This window comes from Melanostigma gelatinosum, assembly GCF_949748355.1.
Source record: "Melanostigma gelatinosum genome assembly, chromosome: 4".
Lineage (NCBI taxonomy): Eukaryota > Metazoa > Chordata > Actinopteri > Perciformes > Zoarcidae > Melanostigma > Melanostigma gelatinosum.
The window spans coordinates 22314725-22334677 of record NC_136637.1 but is presented as its reverse complement, the minus strand read 5'-3'; the positions used below and the strand labels follow the sequence as shown (position 1 = coordinate 22334677).

The 19953-nt window shown below is 43.8% G+C and overlaps 1 protein-coding gene across 1 annotated transcript in view; it reads left to right on the top strand.

Moving 5' to 3' along the window:
- The window catches only part of adgrl2a (adhesion G protein-coupled receptor L2a), a gene marked incomplete at its 5' end in the record, with an annotated part of 71092 nt that overhangs the window by 33945 nt on the left and 17194 nt on the right, over positions 1 to 19953 (top strand). The window contains 8 exons of the mRNA XM_079267601.1: positions 3332 to 4132; positions 14360 to 14656; positions 14970 to 15073; positions 15533 to 15718; positions 16226 to 16264; positions 18088 to 18271; positions 18969 to 19091; positions 19509 to 19714. Of these exons, the coding sequence (XP_079123727.1) occupies positions 3332 to 4132; positions 14360 to 14656; positions 14970 to 15073; positions 15533 to 15718; positions 16226 to 16264; positions 18088 to 18271; positions 18969 to 19091; positions 19509 to 19714 (1940 nt within the window). The remainder of the gene's footprint in view (positions 1 to 3331; positions 4133 to 14359; positions 14657 to 14969; positions 15074 to 15532; positions 15719 to 16225; positions 16265 to 18087; positions 18272 to 18968; positions 19092 to 19508; positions 19715 to 19953) is intronic.

The window sequence follows — 19953 nt, the reverse complement described above, 5'->3', positions numbered from 1 at the left end:
GATCTTCTCAAGCCCGCTGCGGTTGAGCCTTTTGTATTGTGAAGCCATCCGAGACTGAAATCTGAGCAAGGCAAAAACCGATAGAGGTGTAGATCAAGGGCAAAAGAACTGACGCATGCAGTCTGTGCTCTGGAGATTAACATAGCCATCAGTGAAAAGAAATGTAGATATCTTGTTGAAAATAAGTCATTTTAAATGAAATAATACTTGATAGCAATGTGTCTGAATAAGTCCATATTAATAGAAATTACTTTTTAAGTCAAATATGTTTTATAACGATGAAATCCGATGGACTTTATTTCCTGTTTTAGTGTAAACTGTAGCTTCAGTAGGGCTGCCCGACTCTTAGTCGACGAGTCAGCTCATTTTTTCTTTTGGGCTCAGCCGACTAAGATCTCTTTAGTCAATTAGTCGTTACTCATTATGTTGAGAAACCTACGAGCTCATCTCTGGTAAACACAAGATTTATTTGTGTGATTATTTGTGGAGAAACTCAATTTTACAAATCTGTTGATAAAATGAAATAATCAATTAATTGACAAACTCCAGTTTAAGTCGACTAAGACTTCCTTTCGTTGAAGACGGCCCTAAGCTTCATTGCCATGTAATAACATACATCTTTTGGCATTTTGTTATAATAATATAATATAGTTATTTTATAAATACAATTATTTTTCTCAAGCTTTTCTTGACATAGTTGGAGGTGTCCTTGAGTGACTATTTTTGTCATATTTGGTCAACAACCGACTTATTGAACAGCAGGCAGACCAATTGTTCATCTCACCTGTTCCAGTGTCTGAAGACGTGACTTGGGGCAGTGTTGTCGTCTGACCTAGGCTTCAGATTTACCTGAGAAAAGTATTTTCCGAAGAATTTTGTAAATTTGTTGAAAATATGTTTTTGAAATCGTCAGTCTTGTTGCAGTTTAAACTAAGCTGGTGACTTTCATCCAATACTAATGTGTTTTAAATGAATTGTATTGATATATGTTTTACCATTCAGCCGTAAACGTCTCAGATGAGTGGACTGGGTAATCCTTGTTAGCGCTGGAGACTAGTTTCAATGTGCACATGTTGGCTAATTTATAGCAGACATAGGCAAACACAAACAACAAATGAACCATCGTGTTGTATTGAGGAATGAAATACACGTTTCAACAGCTAGTGCACATCAGCTATCTTCGTGTATTTTGCTCCAGTGATTTACAGTGATTACCTGCTTCCTTGATAAGGCCACAGTTAGTTGTTTTTCTGTGTACATATGAATTCAGAATTGTAAAAGTATGACTGGACACCAAGGCTTTTGTAGGTATTAGTCAGTGTTATATTGTCCTGAATGATACAATTACATCTTCATTGTATTAAGTGTACTGGTCTATATTTAACTTTCTTTCAAAAAAACACAATTTAGAAACAGACAAATGACTTTTCCGTGGCATTAGGTTTGGTTAATGGTGGTGGGTGGATTAACACAGACCACAGTTTGAAAGCAATATGGTCAATTATAACAAACTTAAATTACACTTGTGTATCATGTAGTGTTCACAGGACGGCTTTGAGTCTCTTTCTTTCTTCCAATCATTTTATTTTCAGTTTGTACTGGTTACTAACTAAACGTTACCCTTAAAAAGAATACTATATAACATAACGGCTAACTATACAAACAGTCAGACTCACGGACAGAAACAAAAGCTTTGAGTCTCATGAATGTTTTTATTTACTTATAATCATTTCAACAATTTCTACAACTAAAGGGTGATCATTTTCTTTGTTTTCGAATTTTCAATGTGAATCTCAGAATTTCCTGTTTGTTTAACAGAGAAAAATAAATGATTTATGTCATTTCTGAATGTCAGAAGTTATGCCGTTGCAATAGCTCGTATACTTGCAGGCAGTTGGCACTCTATCAAAGACAAAATCCATCCACCACTGTGCCGTAAACCAAACCTGTGATTTATCATTTCCAATGTTCTAATCCAGCCCCTTTTCTAACAAAGGACCTTGACGATGGTGTGCCACCTTTCTAACAACTTTCCTACTTTCTCTGAATAGGTCTGACCACCTTTGTCCATGTCTCATAACGTGTTTTTTGCATATGTAATCATAGCTATGACACTTAATTCATATGAATCTCTTTTTTTCCCCTTGCACGCCTTTCATTCTCTCTCCCAACGCTTAAAATAGAAGTGGAGCAAAAAGGTAAATAACAGACACGATCCAAACTTTAGCTCCTTGTTTTGTGGCATCTGGTTGTAAACTACCTATTTTCCCATGGTGGCCCCTACAAACCCATCGCAGACGTTATCGTCACAATCCCCCGAGCTGTAATGTTAACGGCCAGTGTAGTGCAACAAGGGAAGTGGGGCTGGCCATAAAAGAGACGACACACAAACCGCCAAAAGATGTAAATGGGGGCGTATTGGCTGCAGTCCATAAGGGGCTTCCTCTCCTCATTCTCCCTGGGTGTTTTTGCTACTCAGCAGAATCTCATATTGCCTGGCTTCCAAACCCTTTTCCATAGCATGCCATGGTAACAGTGTTTCTTGGCCCTTTTTTCAAGCTCTTGCTTTCTACTGTCCCCTTTTTGTCCTTGAGCCCCCCCCCCTGCCCCCGCCTCCCCTTTTTCACTCTTCTCCCCATTATGCTCACCTGACCACTTGCTGCTCTTTTCTCTGTTGATTCTTATGTGCCTCCTTATGCCCCAGAGCAGCAGCCAAAACACCTCAAGAGACCATTACTGAAAGTTTTTTTTTAAAATTTGAATGGTTGTGACATTTGCACCACTACCGTATTGACAAGCCTCTCAGGTACATAGAGTAGAATAAGTGGCGTAACCGAGACACTTCTAAGTACACGCAAACATTTTGCAGACCCTGCTCTCTCATAACTTCTCCCGTCTGTTGCCAAGTGACTTTAGTTGGCTGCATTTTTTTTTGTTCACAGGACCAATTGTTTTGTTAAGTTTTCTTTCTGTTCTATTTCCCCTCATTTGTGTTCTACTCCCAACAGTAAATGTCTATGAGGCCAAGCTTCTTTTTTGTTTCAGACCAATTTATAGATTTAAACATAATGAATAATAACTTTTCTATTGCTTTTTTTTTCTTTCTATGCACAAAACCAAAATCCTTATTCTGCTTGTGAATATTGGCTGTCGATGTCAGTTGTGTTTTGGCCACTCTTTAATGTGTATCTGTCCTTACTCCTCGTGGTCAACCTGTAAAACAAAATGAAGACATTAGAGATAATATGGACATTGCATACAGTTTTATATGGTTTCATTTTCACATGTTAACCTGTGTCTATTTCTTATTCTACCCTTCTCCCATTGCTAGTTTTTCTTTGTCCTGGGACTCTGAAAGCTGTCGGTGATCCTTCCTTTCTATTCGAAGCGGAGCAACAAGCTGGTGCCTGGTGCAAAGACCCCCTGCAAGCTGCCGACAAACTCTACTTCATGCCTTGGACTCCTTATAGGACAGACACTCTCATTGAGTATTCCTCCCTGGATGACTTCCAAAATGCCCGACAAACCATCACCTACAAGCTGCCCCACCGGGTGGATGGGACTGGATTTGTGGTCTACGATGGCGCCGTGTTTTTCAACAAGGAGCGCACCCGCAACATTGTGAAGTTTGACCTGCGGACTCGAATCAAAAGTGGTGAGGCCATCATCAATAATGCCAACTACCACGACACGTCGCCCTACAAGTGGGGTGGTAAAACAGACATTGACCTGGCAGTAGACGAGAATGGGCTGTGGGTGATCTATGCCACCGAGCAGAACAACGGCATGATCGTAATCAGCCAGTTGAACCCCTACACGCTACGATTTGAGGCGACCTGGGACACAACCTACGATAAGCGCTCAGCCTCCAATGCCTTCATGGTTTGCGGAGTACTGTATGTGGTCCGCTCCACCTATGAAGACAATGAAAGTGAAGTCAGCAAGAGTCTGATCGACTACATTTACAACACCAAGCAGAACCGTGGGGAATACGTCGATATCCACTTTCCCAACCAGTACCAGTACATTGCAGCTGTGGAATACAATCCGCGAGATAACCAGCTCTATGTGTGGAATAATTTTTACGTCCTGAGATACAACCTGGAGTTTGGCTCCCCTGATCCCGCACATGGTAAGAACCCAGACCCCAATCATTTCTTTTCCAGGCAGTATTGTTAAATTTAGTCGCTGTCAAGTGTGCTTTGATATTCCTCTGGTATTCCCCATCTTTGTATCAAGTGTCACAGCTGACTGATTTTTAATTTAGAATCTAATATGTGCTAGATATGTTACGGAAGCTTTGGAGTGTAGGAAAGCATCTGGGGGAGGGGTGAAGTGAGTGGGGCTCTGTGGTAAACAACACCTCGAAGCCAGTTACCATATCACAAGGGATCAGTATCTAGGAAATTTGGGGAGGTTTAACATCCTGGCATTCCCTGAGTCCCTGGTGCTGATGCTCAAGGGACCCCTGCTATCATATCCCATTTTTAGAGAGAGTATGACGGGAAGGGTGAGATATACTTTCACCTCTGGAAACATACGTGCCCGGACAGGTGCAATGTCTAGCCCTGGGCAAGGTTAGATCATTCCCCAAGTGATACTGAAACTTAAAATCTCCATCGGTCATTAAAAAAAAAGTAAGTACTTTACACTCTGTAGGCCGAGTGTAAGGATTCAACGTTCTGTCTCAGAGAGAAAGCGATGCTAGACACACGGGAGAAGGATCAATCACCCAGGGTCACATCAGCGGCATATGTTTTTAATTTAGCTGTCAAGAGCTGAGGGGAGGCTAGATTAGCTCTGCAATAGTCCTTTCCCTGAGAATATAATAACAGTAATTATCCTAATCCCCTCCACGCCCAGAGTCCTAAGTCCACGTAATGCTCAACGCAGTCAGTGATGAGCCTCAGAGGTCAAGCAACTTTTGCACAGATTATCCGGGAGCTCAATATTTATTCCGCGTTTGCTCGTCCACTTTTGTACTGATGGGACATGGGCTGCTAACTCGGGTTCAGACGGTGGAACAGCATCAATGTAGCCAGACCAATGCCAGCTTTACTGTAGCAAAGAAGCTCATCCAGGTTGGAAAGCAACATTAATATGCAGACGTGGCATTGAGTCTGCAACAATCGTGGGGAACAAGATAAAAAAATATATCTTTATTTATTTATTTTTCCAACTCTGAATAACATGTTTGAAGTATCTCCACTGTCAATTAGACAGATACAGATTTTTTTAATTAAATATTTGCATATCATAAGTACATTTGGAGAAGTTGAGGAATAGGTGTATTTTATTCATGCACAAAACTAATTTCACACAGTGAGAATTCAAATGAGCCGATCCTAAGAAGTACCTTGCATTTGCAGACGGCTGCTTCAGACGTGGTCATGATATCACCTTTTCTGACATCCAATAAATATATCAAATTGGAGCACGTCTTCACATGAAGCCATGTGTTTATACACAGTAAACCGATTGTTAAGCAGTCAAGCAACAGCCTCCACAACAGCATTTATTTTCAGCTTTGCTTTCATGGATTCTTGGAATAACCTGTGTATAGACAGGCTGCATGCTCAATTGATTTATTCATTTGCTGAATGGACACTGATTACTGATACAGAAATCAGAGGCTCCGGGATCAACGGGATCCGCCCCCTGAAATAAGACATTATTACGGTTATTGCATGTGTGTGTGTGTGAGAAAAACATACCTTACGAAAGTGTTTTAAGTGTTTATTCACACAGTCAGACCCCCCCCCCCCCCCCCCCAAGCACCCAAAGGAACCCACTTCCCTTCCTTTGGATTATGTTGAGAAACACACACTGCCTGACGTACTGCACTGGCTGCTCGGGGCTTCTGTATTCACACGTCTTTATTTTAACACGGTCTACGTTCTCTTTCCCTGACAAACGAGACACGAGGCCGGCCCTGCTGTGCTGACCAATGTATGTTGAGTTGCAGTCGATGAATGCGAGGGAGAATGGTCCAGGATGATCATCAAGATGTCAATAAACTTGTCCTCCCCACATGGCCCATGTTGACACATAAATGATGGCACTTTTTCCTGGCTGTCACTCGATGCCCTCTTTGTGATATCTTGATGCTCGTTTCAGTGCCTGCTTCACTGGGCCCTCGAAACAAGCTATCAGAATGCTTTAGCAGTGTTCAAAGTTGAAGGTGCGTGTTTTGAGCAGCACTAGGCTAAAAAAACAAAAGGGGAAAAAAATGAAAGGAACATTTTAGATTTGCTCAAATAATCGCAAGCACATGTGAAAGCTTAGCACAGTGTTTGTACAACAGAACACGGCTTATTACTAATGTAGATGCTGTGTTAGTTGTTGACTTAGTAATTGACTATTTTCTTCACAGAAAACACGAGGATGTGTCGGTTTTTAATTCAACCACAGATTTTTCTTCACGAAAACTTCAAAGCATGCAACATTGTCCATTGCGCGTTCTTCTCCCCCCAAATTTCTCGAAGTACGCAAACAACTCTGTTACATGATTCACTCCGTCACGGAACGCAATCGCATCAAAGTGATGTCGGGACCCCGTGTGACAGACAATTGAGGTCTTGTCAAATCCAATCGGGGCAAGATCATCTCTTGTAGGATTATGGGGGAGTGGATGGAGTCACAAACAACATGCGGCTTCACTTGCAGTGGACATTAAATGGGTCAGTAAGTCCCACTCTTGGCTTTAACCAGCAGCACCATAATCCACTTGTTTTAACAATGGCTCCATGCCCCTTTTTTACTTTTTGCATATACAAACTCATGAAGAGATATGTTCCTTTGTTGCATCTTGTAAGTGAGATGATTCAATTGATTTAAATGAGGTATTTCCACAGAAACGCTCATTATGCAGCCATTTCTATGGGCCATTTATTCATGCCAAGCTCTGATATCTTTCCTCAAACCACTGAGTACGCGTATCAAAATCTATTCCTTCGCAGAAGTATGCACAAACAGACTCTATTTGCTGCCCCGATGGGACACAGGTGAGCCTCGGAAACCTTTTATTTATCCCCTGTCGTAAAAATTCGATTCTGAATCACTTCCGTATAAAAGCCCCCAGCGCTGCAGTTAACACCCACACAAATCAAGACCTCCTCTTTAATTGTTGAAACGTCAATACATTTGCATACAATTTCAATCTTTGCTGCACCCTCAAATTATACATTTACGAGCGGGGGTCGTAAGGAAGCGAATGACCCAATTTGTTTGGAATTATAAAGGTAGGGCTCACTGACGCGACTGGCCAATTAGCTTACACAACTCTGCATGTGGTCAAAACAATGCCCTGTAGTTTGTGTCCTATGAAAGTGCTTTGCAATGCAGAACTGCTCAGCTGTTACAGATGCCCGTGAGTCACACGCATTAGCAGTCACCCCAGAGAGCCTAGCTCTTATAGTCTGATGAATATACGGCTCACTAATAAGCACAGCTATGATTCATTCCCGTCTTCTGCTGCGCTTACATAGAGGTCAACTTGTGCATGGCGGCATTTCGGGAGAAAGCCGAGAAAAACGGAGAGAGGAGAGGAACGGTATGGACACTTTAAACGTCAACGTCAAGCTTTGAAAGCCATCTGAGGCGCTCAGGTAAAATGTCAGAGGCGTTTTCCTCCTACGTGCTCACCAGCGGTGCAGGAGCAAGGATCAGGATGTGTTAAAAACGGCCAATTTGTTTGTTTGCCATGTCAATAACCCCCCCCCCCCCCCGTTCCCTCTCCCCAACCCCCTGTCAGCTGCCCAAGTGGATGCAGCGGTGTGAAAGGAGACTGTATTGATGTGGAAAATCACACTTTTTGCTTTTGTTTTTCTGTCCTCCTGTCATACTCTCGTTGTTTTTTTCCCCCCGTCTGCTCCCATCTTATTGTCTCTCTCTTTCTCGGTCTTTTGCCCTTCTTCTGCCTGTCGACTCCCACTGTTTTTTTCATCGTCCTCCTCCACGATCACCCGTGAACTGTGCCTTGAATCGGGATATCGAAGATCGGAGATCACACACTCCCCAGTGATGTCTTTTTAGAAATATTGGCCCCCTGGGGGAACACGTTATAACAGTGTTTCGATTTAAGTGACATTATTCCATTGAACAATATAGCATGAAGCTTATTTTGCCTAAGTGGTGATTGCACAGGTTACGTTGAAAGCCGTTGTGATAAACAACTTCTCTCTGGTTCCTTCTCACATTTCTTTGCTCTTCACCCAAACTCCTGTTGGCTGTTTTCAGGATCACACCAATGTTGACTGACTGCACAAGCCTGGCCAGCCAAAATCAGACCAAATCAAACACCTCCCTGTACACAACAATCTGCAGAAAACAGCCCAGCAAAAGCCCCAGAAGTGACTCATAGTCTTAAACCTGTGCGTCGGTAGCCGTGTCAGGTCAACTCAGGATGTCCCTTCTGTTGTCATAGCACTTAAAGGCGTCCCTAAATCCCAGAAATGTGTCCATCTTACTGATAATGTAGAATTTCTGGGTTGTAAGGGCACTATTGGGGAGTGTATTTGTATCTAAAGGCCCCCTTCTTTACTGCCAGACTGCAGGATCTCCCTAAATGCCAGCTTCCCTTCTTTATTCCTCCCATGTAGCTTGTTTTTAACCGCAATTTTATGAAACACTGTGACGTTATGCCGTCTACTTCGTGACCCACTGGTCTCATTCCTTGGTTACGATGTAAGGTTGAATTTAACTGGGGCGATAAAAAGGGGGGAAGTCCCACGATGGGGATTTACAGTCTTGCTTGCCACGTCTCTGATGTTACATCGTGGGATATTACTTAACCACCCGGTGTCTGGTGGCCGTTCAGTAGAAGAGGTCAGGAGGTCACCTGTTTCTTCTGAAATCTGATCACGATCTCTGCCGCTCCTCCACAAGACACGAGGGCCAGTTGTTGCCGGACAAGGAGGAACATTTCACTGTTTATTCAAAAGCACACCTCGAGAAAATGTTTTCTCATATTCCCCAGTTGCTCGTCACCACTTCTCCTGGAAAGTCTTTCCCCCGCTGATGTACAACTACTGTGCGACGTTTCGCTCACAGCATACAAGTATGTGGGCAACAGCAAACCCGGGGTTATGATTTAGAATGTCACAAAGAGTTGTTTTACATAAAACAGCGAGGAGGGGGTGTGATTATGGGTACACTGAGCCCAATAGCCAAGGGGATCCACAGCCTCTTGTTTGATTACAGTCTGACTGTGAAACAAGGCGTATTAAAAGAATTATTACTGAGACATCACAATGGTCCCCCATCACTCCCTGACACACGCCTTTGAGGAGATTTATTTCACACAGGCCTGATTGTTGTGTCTAAGTGTGTTTCTCTAATCTGTGTTCATGTGGGCGTGCATGCTTTTTGTGTTACACCGCTGTGTGTGTGTGTGTGTGTGTGTGTGTGTGTGTGTGTATATGAGCACCTCTGAAATAGACATCCTCCTGTGCGCAAGGCATTAAATATCAGTCTACTCGGCACACTTAGAGTTAATGCTTGAAATTTGAGTCACGTACAGTACAGAGAGAGCTGCAAGGAGGAGAGGGAAAAAGAAGCAGGCTGTAGTCTGGCAGCTGCTGTGTCTGTGCTCTATACGTTGGTGTCATTCTGTGTGTGAGGGTGTATATGAATGTGTACATGTGTTTATAAGCTTGTCTGTGTAAGCGCGCGCCTGTGTGGGAGTGCACTCTGCGTGCCGACCTTTTTTTTTCCATATGAATCAATGTGTTTGTATTGAGGGAAAGCGAAATATTGGCGACAGCAGTAAATAACATAAGCCAGCTATTAGGTTTTGTTACCTAAGACATGGACGTATACTGTACACACACCCTCACATGGACGTGACTCATGGGAAATTATATGAATTTTCACTCAGCTTTCTTGATATTTACTGCTGGCACGCAAGCAATCATCCACCGTGTTCCACCGCACAGCTACAAATGCAGCGCAGACCGAAAGACGTGTAATCCAATTTCCTTTGTGTATTATTGTTGTTATTGGTAGATATCAAAATGCTTCGCAAACCTATTATAAATCATCACACTATTTCATACTTAAGAATAGCTCAATTTCCATATCAACTCGGAAGCGAGTGCTGAGTGAAATGCATGTTTGAAATTGAGATATTTCAGCCACAGCATTAGCAGAGGAAATTATTTACTTTTTTTTTTGCAGTTCAACACCTTATTTCAATTAACCTGCGCTCCGTGCTGAATGACATGAAAGCTGATGGGTTATTCCTTTATTTTCCATCGACTAGATTCTCTTGGTTCCCCCGAGCGTGCCCCCCCCCCCCTTATGATGGCAGAAACAGACTTTGAATTGTCTGAGTTCCAACTGACTTGTTAACTTTCCCGATTCCTCTTCCATTGCCACCCAGGAGCAGCATTTCACTGTGTACAAAGGACAGGATTTCTTTTTTTTTTTTAACCATAGGAAGGAGTAAGTCTCCTACAACATGGGAACAAAGACGTAAATCCCCCTAAGCAGCCTCGCTTCACATCATTATGAGATTATTCCGTGACAGAGCAGGGGACGAGTGAGATCTAATCATTCTTTAAACTTTTTGCGTGGCAAATTAGCTGAAACAAATGCTAAATGTGTGCTCCCTTACCCTTTCTTCCCCTCCCTCGCATGATAAACAGCACCTGGTCATGTGTATGAAACATTACCCTGATGAACATCCACGCGGTGCCTACTGAAAGTGAAGTCGTTAAGCATAATATAAAAGACACACACGCCGTCGGTTTTCATTTGTCACCCCGGCATGACTGCGGAGTCCTGGAAAAGTCTCATCTGGGCTCCGTGAGCGTGGGTGTTCCTGAGTGCTTACAGTATGTGTATATGCATATGCTCTGACAACACTCGGCAAGCCGTGCTCCTCTCGCCTTTTCCTCCCCTGGATTCCTGTCTCATTGTCTGTCATCAATCCCAGGCCTATAACCCCAGCGGTAATAACAGAACCGCTGAGATACATTCAAGTGCGTCAAAGTGTGGGCGTCGAATCTCACAAAGAGGTTATGAATAAGTCTGTTCCGACTATTGGCGGTACTTTGGAGAATATCGCTCTGTGCGGTCACACTCTGTGACAGCTTATTGAAGGCCCCCCCCCCCCCCCCCCCCTTGGGCTGAGTGCAGCAGAGACATAATAATCAAGGATCCTGTCCTGGTTTTTGCTATATAGCCCAAACATGGGAATTTGCTTCTTTTGTCGTTATCAAAGGAATATTGCACGGCGAAGGCACTCAGTGGGAGGAGGCATGTGTTGCCACAGTGGAAAACAGAAATATTTGGTCCATGATATGAATCACAAAAGGTATGGGAAAAGGCTGCTGCAGCACTACCAACAGATCAATACCCATCCCTCACAGTGGCTGCTTATGAACTTATCCACTTAGACATCTCTGTGAAGAAGTGACTGCCTGAGAGGAGTGTCCTTTTTTTTAATACCTTTGGGTTAATTCCTCCCAGCTCTCATTGGATCAAATTAAACCAAGCTATGGCATAAAGGTAATACGATTATTGTGTCGCCGGCAGGATTACGGGCCGACACGCTACGTAGACAGGAGCAGCAGTGGTCAGAGAGGCTGCATTGCTTATGCATGAATATCCCTGGGAAGTATAGCCTACATTCACATTAGCCTGTTTTTCACACAGCAAAGAGGATTAGTTTGCATCATAGAAAAGGAATAAAACTCCCGACAGGATTATTTTTAGCTCTTTTACTTATGTCCTTTTCATAATAGTTCTTGATAATGAAGCTCTTTAACGTATAGCTTTATTCTATGACGGTGCTCATCGAGAAAAAGCATTTTTAGCAATGCCGACACAGCTTTTCTGTCCCGCGCAGCACAGACATTGGCTCAGCAAATCCACCCCCTCCCAAAACCAAACCCTTCCAGTTTGCTACGGGGCAATCCCTCTCCAATGGAAGGCTTTAGGAGAGCCAGACGCATTAGTTCTAGCCTCGTATTAACAAACATGAATCATCCCCGCTGATAGCAGGTAGCAGAGACATAAATTAGAACTTCAGAGAGGTTTAATTGTACATGTTGTAACTAGAGCACGCGGCTCAAGGTGCCAGCGAGCCATGACGAGCAGCCCTCTTGGATGAGGGGTGTGGACAAGATACAGTTGTTAGTTGACATGCTAAAGGAATGCGCTTGGATTACAGCAGATGCTTCTTTGATTCATCGTCTGGAGTTGCCAGCCCTTTATCTTAAATCATGCTGTCGAGCAGCGATTCATTTTATTTCTGTCGTCATTCTAAACTCCCCATTCACAGAGAGTAGGATCGTATCTCATCATCTTTCATACTTTGGAAAAGGGAAACCCACGAAGGGCCCCACAGTTTGTTGGGAATCTTCTGGAAGTTTGCCAAGCAACCCAGACCCAGATGTTGAAAAGGAATGATATAGTTATCTACACATTATGTCAACGCATTCATTTTCGTTGGACCGGGCTTCAACATTAAATGCTAGCGTATGCTTGACCGGACGTTTGCAAAAGCTATTTTCTTTTTTTCGTGACTATTTCTTCCACCTCTGAGTCTTCTCAGTGAGTCATGAAAAAAAATAAGGGGTGTAGCAATAAAACGGTATTGCTGCAGAATAGAGACCGGCATTTCTCCCAGCCAGCTAAATGCTGGTGCTGAAAGGACACTCAGCACAGGCTGTCTCTCGACCGCTGTGACGGGCCGTGCAGCGCACTGTGTTGAGTAAAAGGATAACGGTAGGGGAGGAGGGACGAGAGCAGAGGAGGCTGAGGTGAAGCCAGTCAACTGTGTACACCTTCATGTCACCGGTGTGTGTGTGTGTGTGTAGAGTTCTAAAGCCCCCAACAGGAGGGAGTACAGAGTCATCTCCACTGGTCAATACAGCCTAATTCGCCACAGGTAGCAGCCAGCCTCAAATGTGATTTCCCTCCAGCTCAACTGTGCTGAAGCCTCTCATCCACACCGTGAGGCCTGTGGTGATAGTAGTGGTGGTGTGTGTGTGTGTGTGTGTGTGTGTGTGTGCTATCAGCAAGACCCATTATCCAATGGAGGCAATAGATATGGAGGTGTTGCTGCCTGGGGTCTGGCTGCCTTTCCCCCAATCCACTGGAAGACAGAAACTGTCTCCAGCTCAGCCCCATTGTTCGTGAATCTTCCCGTCATCGTCTTCTATGTGCGCCTCCATCATCTCTCTCTCTCTCTCTCCTCCTCCATTTGCCCTGCCCTGCCCCTGACTCCCTGCTCTCTTTCGCTCTCTTTCGCTCTGTCTCTCCAATGTCGGTTGTTCTGCTGAGGACGACTGTGCTCGGCTCAAGCAGTGTAGCTGCACCTCTTCACATTCTCTGCATGCTCTACAGGCAGCCTAATGGAGGAAATCAAAGAACTCAAATGCGATTAGAGTCAGTGTGCACGTTGCATTCCAAATCGGAGCTCTGTCGATTGATATAGCTCATCCTTTTGAAGTCAACCAACAGAGGTTGTTAGTTTTTACTTGTAGATGTGGAGCAGATATATATCAAATAGTTTAGTGTTCATGAACATTTCATCTATGACACTCTCTCGTGTTCAACTTTTATGAAATGTAATTGCAGTGTAGCCCACACTTCTCTGGCGTATCGCATGAAAAATGTCTTCATAGTTTTTCCTCAGTGGCTCATGTTAAATATAAAGAGTGCACTATTTCCTCCTTCCCAGGACTGAAACATATTGTTGTTGCCCGAGGCATTGCATGAGTTACTGCACACCTGCTTTATCAGAGTATGAGTTGTAGCAAGAAAAGAACTGTAAAATGAATGTTCAGGCACCGTGGCTACATATACAGGTTCTGTGTCAGTGAGATTTAATCAGCCATGCCGCAGAATCTCCCAGGCAAGAATGATTGCCAGGCAGGAAGACGTTACTGTAATTATTGCATTGCTCATTGCCGACTGAGTGCCTTGGATAAGCCGTAGTCAACGGGAACGTAAATGCGCTTGTTGCACAAAAGCACTTAGCGGCAATTTACAGGCTCCTTGGACTTCTAAGCATGACATTGTTGAACAAGTTGAGGAAAAGAAAAGATATGAATGTTAGTTACAGGGGACATCGTTACGGTTTCGTGGTACATGAGGGCATCAGCCCACTAGCAGGTCAAGGTTTGAATACCTGCCAAAGCAACATACTGCATACAGTCCACATAATGCACCCCAGGGTTGTGTCACACTAATGAGCAGACCTCACACAGCAACCGCAGGTCAAACTGCATCATGTTTTCATAACGCAGTCCCAGAGAGAATCCGATTCCACAACTCACGGAGCCGATAATGTTCTCCTCGCTTGACTCCACAAAATGTGATGAGCGCTGTACCCTCTGTCTCTTCACAGCTCCACCGCTCTCCGAAGTCACCACGTCGCCTCAGCCTCAGAAAACGACAACCACCACCACGACAACCGCAGTGCACTGGGGCGTGGCCAACACTACCACCACAACAGGGCTCAAGGAGGGCAGCAGGGGAGCAGCCAGGCCGCCTCCTGTGATTCCACAGACTACTTCCCCTCCGCCCCTCGAGTCCTTCCCTTTACCCGAGCGCTTCTGCGAGGCCACCGAGAAACGAGACATAATGTGGCCTCAGACCCAGAGGGGCATGCTCGTGGAGCGACCTTGCCCCAAGGGAACACGAGGTAAACAGGGCTCCCTCTTACTGCCGCGCCGTGTGTGCTTTCTGCTTTCAATATGACCTGAGGCGTCCCAAGAGAGCATCCCTTGTTAAGAGTTTGTGAGATGTTGTCTGATAATCTTGCATACGAGCTTTTTAATCTATAAAGAGCATCAGCTGACGTAGGTGTTCAGGGAATCGGTGTTGATGATGGTATTAGGTTTTAGCTGTGGATATTTCTGTGTGCACACAAACAAGCCAACGTTCTCTGGCTTCATTTTCTGATTTGATTTGACTTGATTGAAGTGGACGATTCTGTTCTTGTTTTCCTCTGTCAGGCACGGCCTCTTATTCGTGTGTCCTTTCCACTGGGGCCTGGCACCCGAAGGGCCCTGATCTCAGCAACTGTACCTCCCACTGGGTCAACCAAGTAGCACAAAAGGTTTGTATGCGCTCTGCGGAAGTGGAATGTGTTTCTTGAAAAAAAAAAAAAAAAACAGCGGGAGATGCACAAAATAATGTAAATACGTCCTTGTTACGGAGACGGCTGCAGAAGCTCAGTGAGATGAGCTTGAAAGCTGCATTTATCAGCTATAAAAGAGGTCCGGAAATGAGATCTTTGTTATGTGTGTTTTCAGAAAACAAACTCTAAATGTGCAAAGGTGAAGAATGTGTTCAAATTGCAGATGCATCAGTCAACATACTGGCAAAATGATATAGGTCAAGAGAAATGATGTCAGACAAACGAGCAGAAATAAAGCACATACAGACACATATATAAATTAGTATTAGCAAGCAGCTCTTTGTGCACCTGTTGTTTTTACTCCGGAAACCCTCCAAGTCTGTCGCCTAGCATGCTTGTGAACGTTTTTTTTCCCTCTCTGTCCCCCCCCCCTCGCAGATCCGCAGTGGTGAAAATGCAGCCAACTTGGCCAACGAGTTAGCCAAGCACACCAAAGGCCCCATCTTTGCCGGGGACGTCAGCTCCTCGGTGCGCCTGATGGAGCAGCTGGTGGACATCCTGGACGCTCAGCTGCAGGAGCTCAGACCCAGCGAGAAGGACTCTGCAGGACGGAGCTTCAACAAGGTAAAAATCCTGCACATCTTAAGACACTGTATGGAAGAGCAGAATGGATTACAGTGTGCCCCAAAACAATGCAGTGGTGTGAAAAGTAGTCGATGTGTGTTGTCACATGTAGCCTGCCTTTCATTCTCTTTGTGCAGGATAGCTGAGAAATAGCAGTTATGGTATTTCAGACTGGCATGTATCAGAGATCTGTGTTAACGGCAGTGTTTGTACATTTGTCGTATTATGATGTGTCAGCAGTCTCTGGGGGGGGGGGGGGGGGAATACAGCATGTCATAAAGGTGAGCTGAAGCACTTTTTACACTTGGACCTCCAGGTAAGTGGGTCAGCGGTACGTGAGATGGGGGAGCGACTGGATAAGTCATTCAGCAGTAACTTTGTATCTCGACCACTCGGTCAGGGCCTTGTTTCCACAAAGCCGTTACTCAAAGCTCATGAACGTGTGCAAAGTATGTGTCTCTATTTTTTATCTGTTCTTTTTCTTTTCTAATAAAAAAAAAAAAAAAGCTTCAAAAACGAGAAAGGACATGCAGGGCGTACATGAAGGTACAGGAGCAATGCCTCTGCCCGCTCTGCTTGCTGCCGTCCCCTCCTCCATTCCTGTGCTACTGTATATGCCAGTCCAAGTTCAGCAGCATGTACCCTCTGCACTGTCATGTACTCCCTCCTCCCTGTGCTTCCTGCTTTTTGTTTTGTTGAGTAATTGCCTTACACACAGTCGTACACAAAGTGCTTCCTAAAGTCAGCGAGAAGTCATGTCCAATTACCGAGGTGTCTCTGTGTTCTTTCCCATCCCTCTATGCGTTGACAGCGACAGTGTATTTCGTTTTTTTTCGCTCTGTTTCTCCCTATTGTATGTTTTCTCAGTGTTTGCTCAAGATTGCACGTCTGGATGCGTAACACCACAACTCAAACAAACAACCTGTTCTCACATGCCTCTCATTCATTTGCTGAAGGATTTTCTGCATTGTTATATTTTTTTTGTTTTTAATACGAGAGCTACATTCAATATAACAACCCTCCTGAATATTGCATCAAACAAGGATATATTGTAGAAGCAGCCCCCCCCCCCCCTCTATCTGGTTAATAGGGCTAATAGTTAGTCAGGTCAAACCATTTCTTTCTTCCTTTCCTGGAATGCTGGTTGGGTCCGTACATCAAAAGTATTTTGGTCATATATATCCCTCAACCATTCGGGGGATCAGTGTCCTCCACCTGCCATCAAAGTCACCCCCCCCCCCTCGATCCAAATGTCTCCTTCGGGAGGGTGTTAAAGTGGATCGAGCTAATTAGCCAGTCAACAGCCGTACGTTCATAAAAAGAATGGAGGAAAAGCGAAGATATACATGTTTGTGCTTACACCACCTCCCTAAAATCATCTCATCATCATTTGGTTTTTAATGTCACGTAGTAATGTCAAAGTCGATTTTTGTCTTTTGCCATCAGAAACACAGTGTTAGAGAGGTTGTGTCGATGTAAATGACAGCATTTATTTGACTAATGACAGCATGAGAGGATTTGGGACAGAGATCGTCGAGTCAGCAGTATCTGACATCTGCCATACTTGACGCAACATCACTATAGCTGCTCCCCCCCCCCCCTCCCCCCCCTCCCCCAACCTTTCCACCAGCCGTCAACGGCATTGATTACCAGATTAGACACATTGATTTGATTACTTCCTGAAGAAAACTGGGCATCGTCTGGATCCCACGCCCAGTTCATCCTCTGTCTGTCCTGAGCTGTTCATGTGGCAGAAAGGCTGGAAAAATGTTTGCACAAAGGATGCAATTCAATTCAACCATTTTACACATAAACGCTTTATTTTGCACACACTTCCTGATTTTTGCAGAGTGACTGAATGACTTTTTGCACGCTTATATGTTTGAACTTGAGGACACGTTGACTGCAGGTCAAATGTTAGCTTTGCAATTAGGGGATTTTAATTGAGGACAGCTTTTTGCAATTTGACTTGAATCAGGCCATTTCTTAATATCCTGCTCTCGGACAGACCCGACACAGTGTCTGCCCCGACGCAGCGTCCTTGAAAATGAAACTGAATCGATAAAATTACAATAATGATGTCTTTCTTATTCTGTAACTGTCTCCAATTAAGCTTGTCATATATATCTATATATATATATATATATATATATATATATGTGTATATACAACCAACGACTAAATGTCACTTTAGATTCTTTTTTTCCCATCACATTCATTTGAATTCTCACAGATGTGATGCTTCAGCCTTTCATCCATTTCAGTGTCTGCATGTCTGTGCTTGTGCTTGCAAACTAATTTATTTATTTTACTCAAGTAGCTTTTGTTTTTGTTTGTTTTTGTGTATGTGTTTGTCTGCTTTGACACAGGCTATTGTGGACACGGTAGATAACCTTCTGCGTCCCGAGGCCTTGAAGTCATGGCAAGACATGAACAGCACGGAGCAAACGCACGCCGCCACCATGTTACTCGACACTCTGGAGGAAGGCGCCTTTGTCCTTGCCGACAACCTCATGGAACCGGCCATTGTCAAAGTTCCTGCCGACAATATAAGTAAGTAAACAAGGGCTCGCGGTAAGCAAATGACAAAGAGTTCTTGATTGATGCGAGCTCATTGAATCCGATTACTTTCAATTCATTTCGAGGGTAACTCCTGTGATAGGAAAACAAGGCCGCCTCGTAAAAAAGGACTTTGTTTTCATAATAAGCGTTTAAACCTCGGGGGAAAAGAAAAACAACGCATATTAGGTTTAACGAGTCGCTTACTGACAAAGTGATGAATATCAGACAATTAAATAGACTGGATTCTCTGATTGCGCACGCTTAGTTTGTAAATGTATGCGTCTAGACCTTGTAACTCTATACATTAATGTGAACATTAGCCTGCTGTGGAGTCACGAAAAGCACATTGTTTATCCACAGCCTCCATCTCTCATTTTCTTCTGCTTTTAGACCATATAAGGAAGGCTTCTCCTTCGTCGGCTCTTTCTCTGCAGTTCTGTTTTATCCACATTAGTAAGAGTCTCGCAAGGATGAAATGATCACTTTGACGTTTTGTCATTGTGTAGATCCAGCGTTTGAGCCATTGCCACGCCCCTTGGGTCTGTGCTAAGACTTGTGTAGGAATATCAGGAAGAAAGCTTTCAATATTCTCCTGTTTCGTCCGTATACCCTTAGTGACCGATATCTAATGTTCTCGTCCTTTCACCATCAACCCATCCTCTGCCTTTTTTTTTTTTGCACCTGGCAGTCCTGGATGTGTATGTACTCAGCACCGATGGCCAGGTCCAGGATTTTAAATTTCCACAATCCAGCAAAAGCGGTGTCTCAATCCAGCTGTCTGCCAACACTGTCAAGCTCCACAGTCGGAATGGTAAGCTCTCTCAAACATACCAAAATGAAATAAAGAAAGAAAACAATTGAAGTGCAATATGTGTGTTTGACTTTAGCTCCTATTCTTGTTTCTGTGACGAGGTAAAGAGTCTGTATTAGTGTCGGTGCTCAACAAAGGAGTTTCTCTCAAAAACTCCAAGCCGTGTGGATTTGGCTGAAAAAAGAGAGGATTTTAAAAGCGTTCCGTCTTTATCGCTCACTCATCTTTCACTCATTCTTGCGGTTCCTTTGTTGAGTATTTTTAATGGAATTACATTGGAATAAATTGGGAGTGTTTGTATTTTTAGTCCTCTTTGTGTCACCACAGCTTTTTTCTTCATACATTGTCTAAATTGTTCAGGAAGCTTGATCATTTTTTTTTTTTTCCCCATCCTCCGACTTTCTACACTTTCTACAGGAGTCGCCAAGCTGGTCTTTGTGCTCTACAAAAATCTGGGCCAGTTCCTCAGCGCCGAAAACGCCACCATCAAGATGGCCAACGAGGCTTACGGCCGCAATGTGTCGGTGGCCGTCAACTCTGACATCATCGCTGCCTCAATCAACAAGGAGTCCAGCCGTGTATTCATCAATGACCCGGTGATTTTCACCCTGGAGCACATTGACGTGAGTCTCCCTGCTGTAGAGTGAATGGAGAGGTCATATTAAAAAACACCAGGAGGGAACATCCAGAGGAGACAGAGATCTACAATTTGAATTGTAAATGTCTGGCTAGGTCAGCCGGCAGTTTATTTAAGTCATTGAACATCCAAATTAAAGGAGTCTTTAGAACTTAAGTGAATTCTTAATGAAAACGAATTCTTTAATCAACATTGGGATATAAATGATACCCATTTATTTTATAG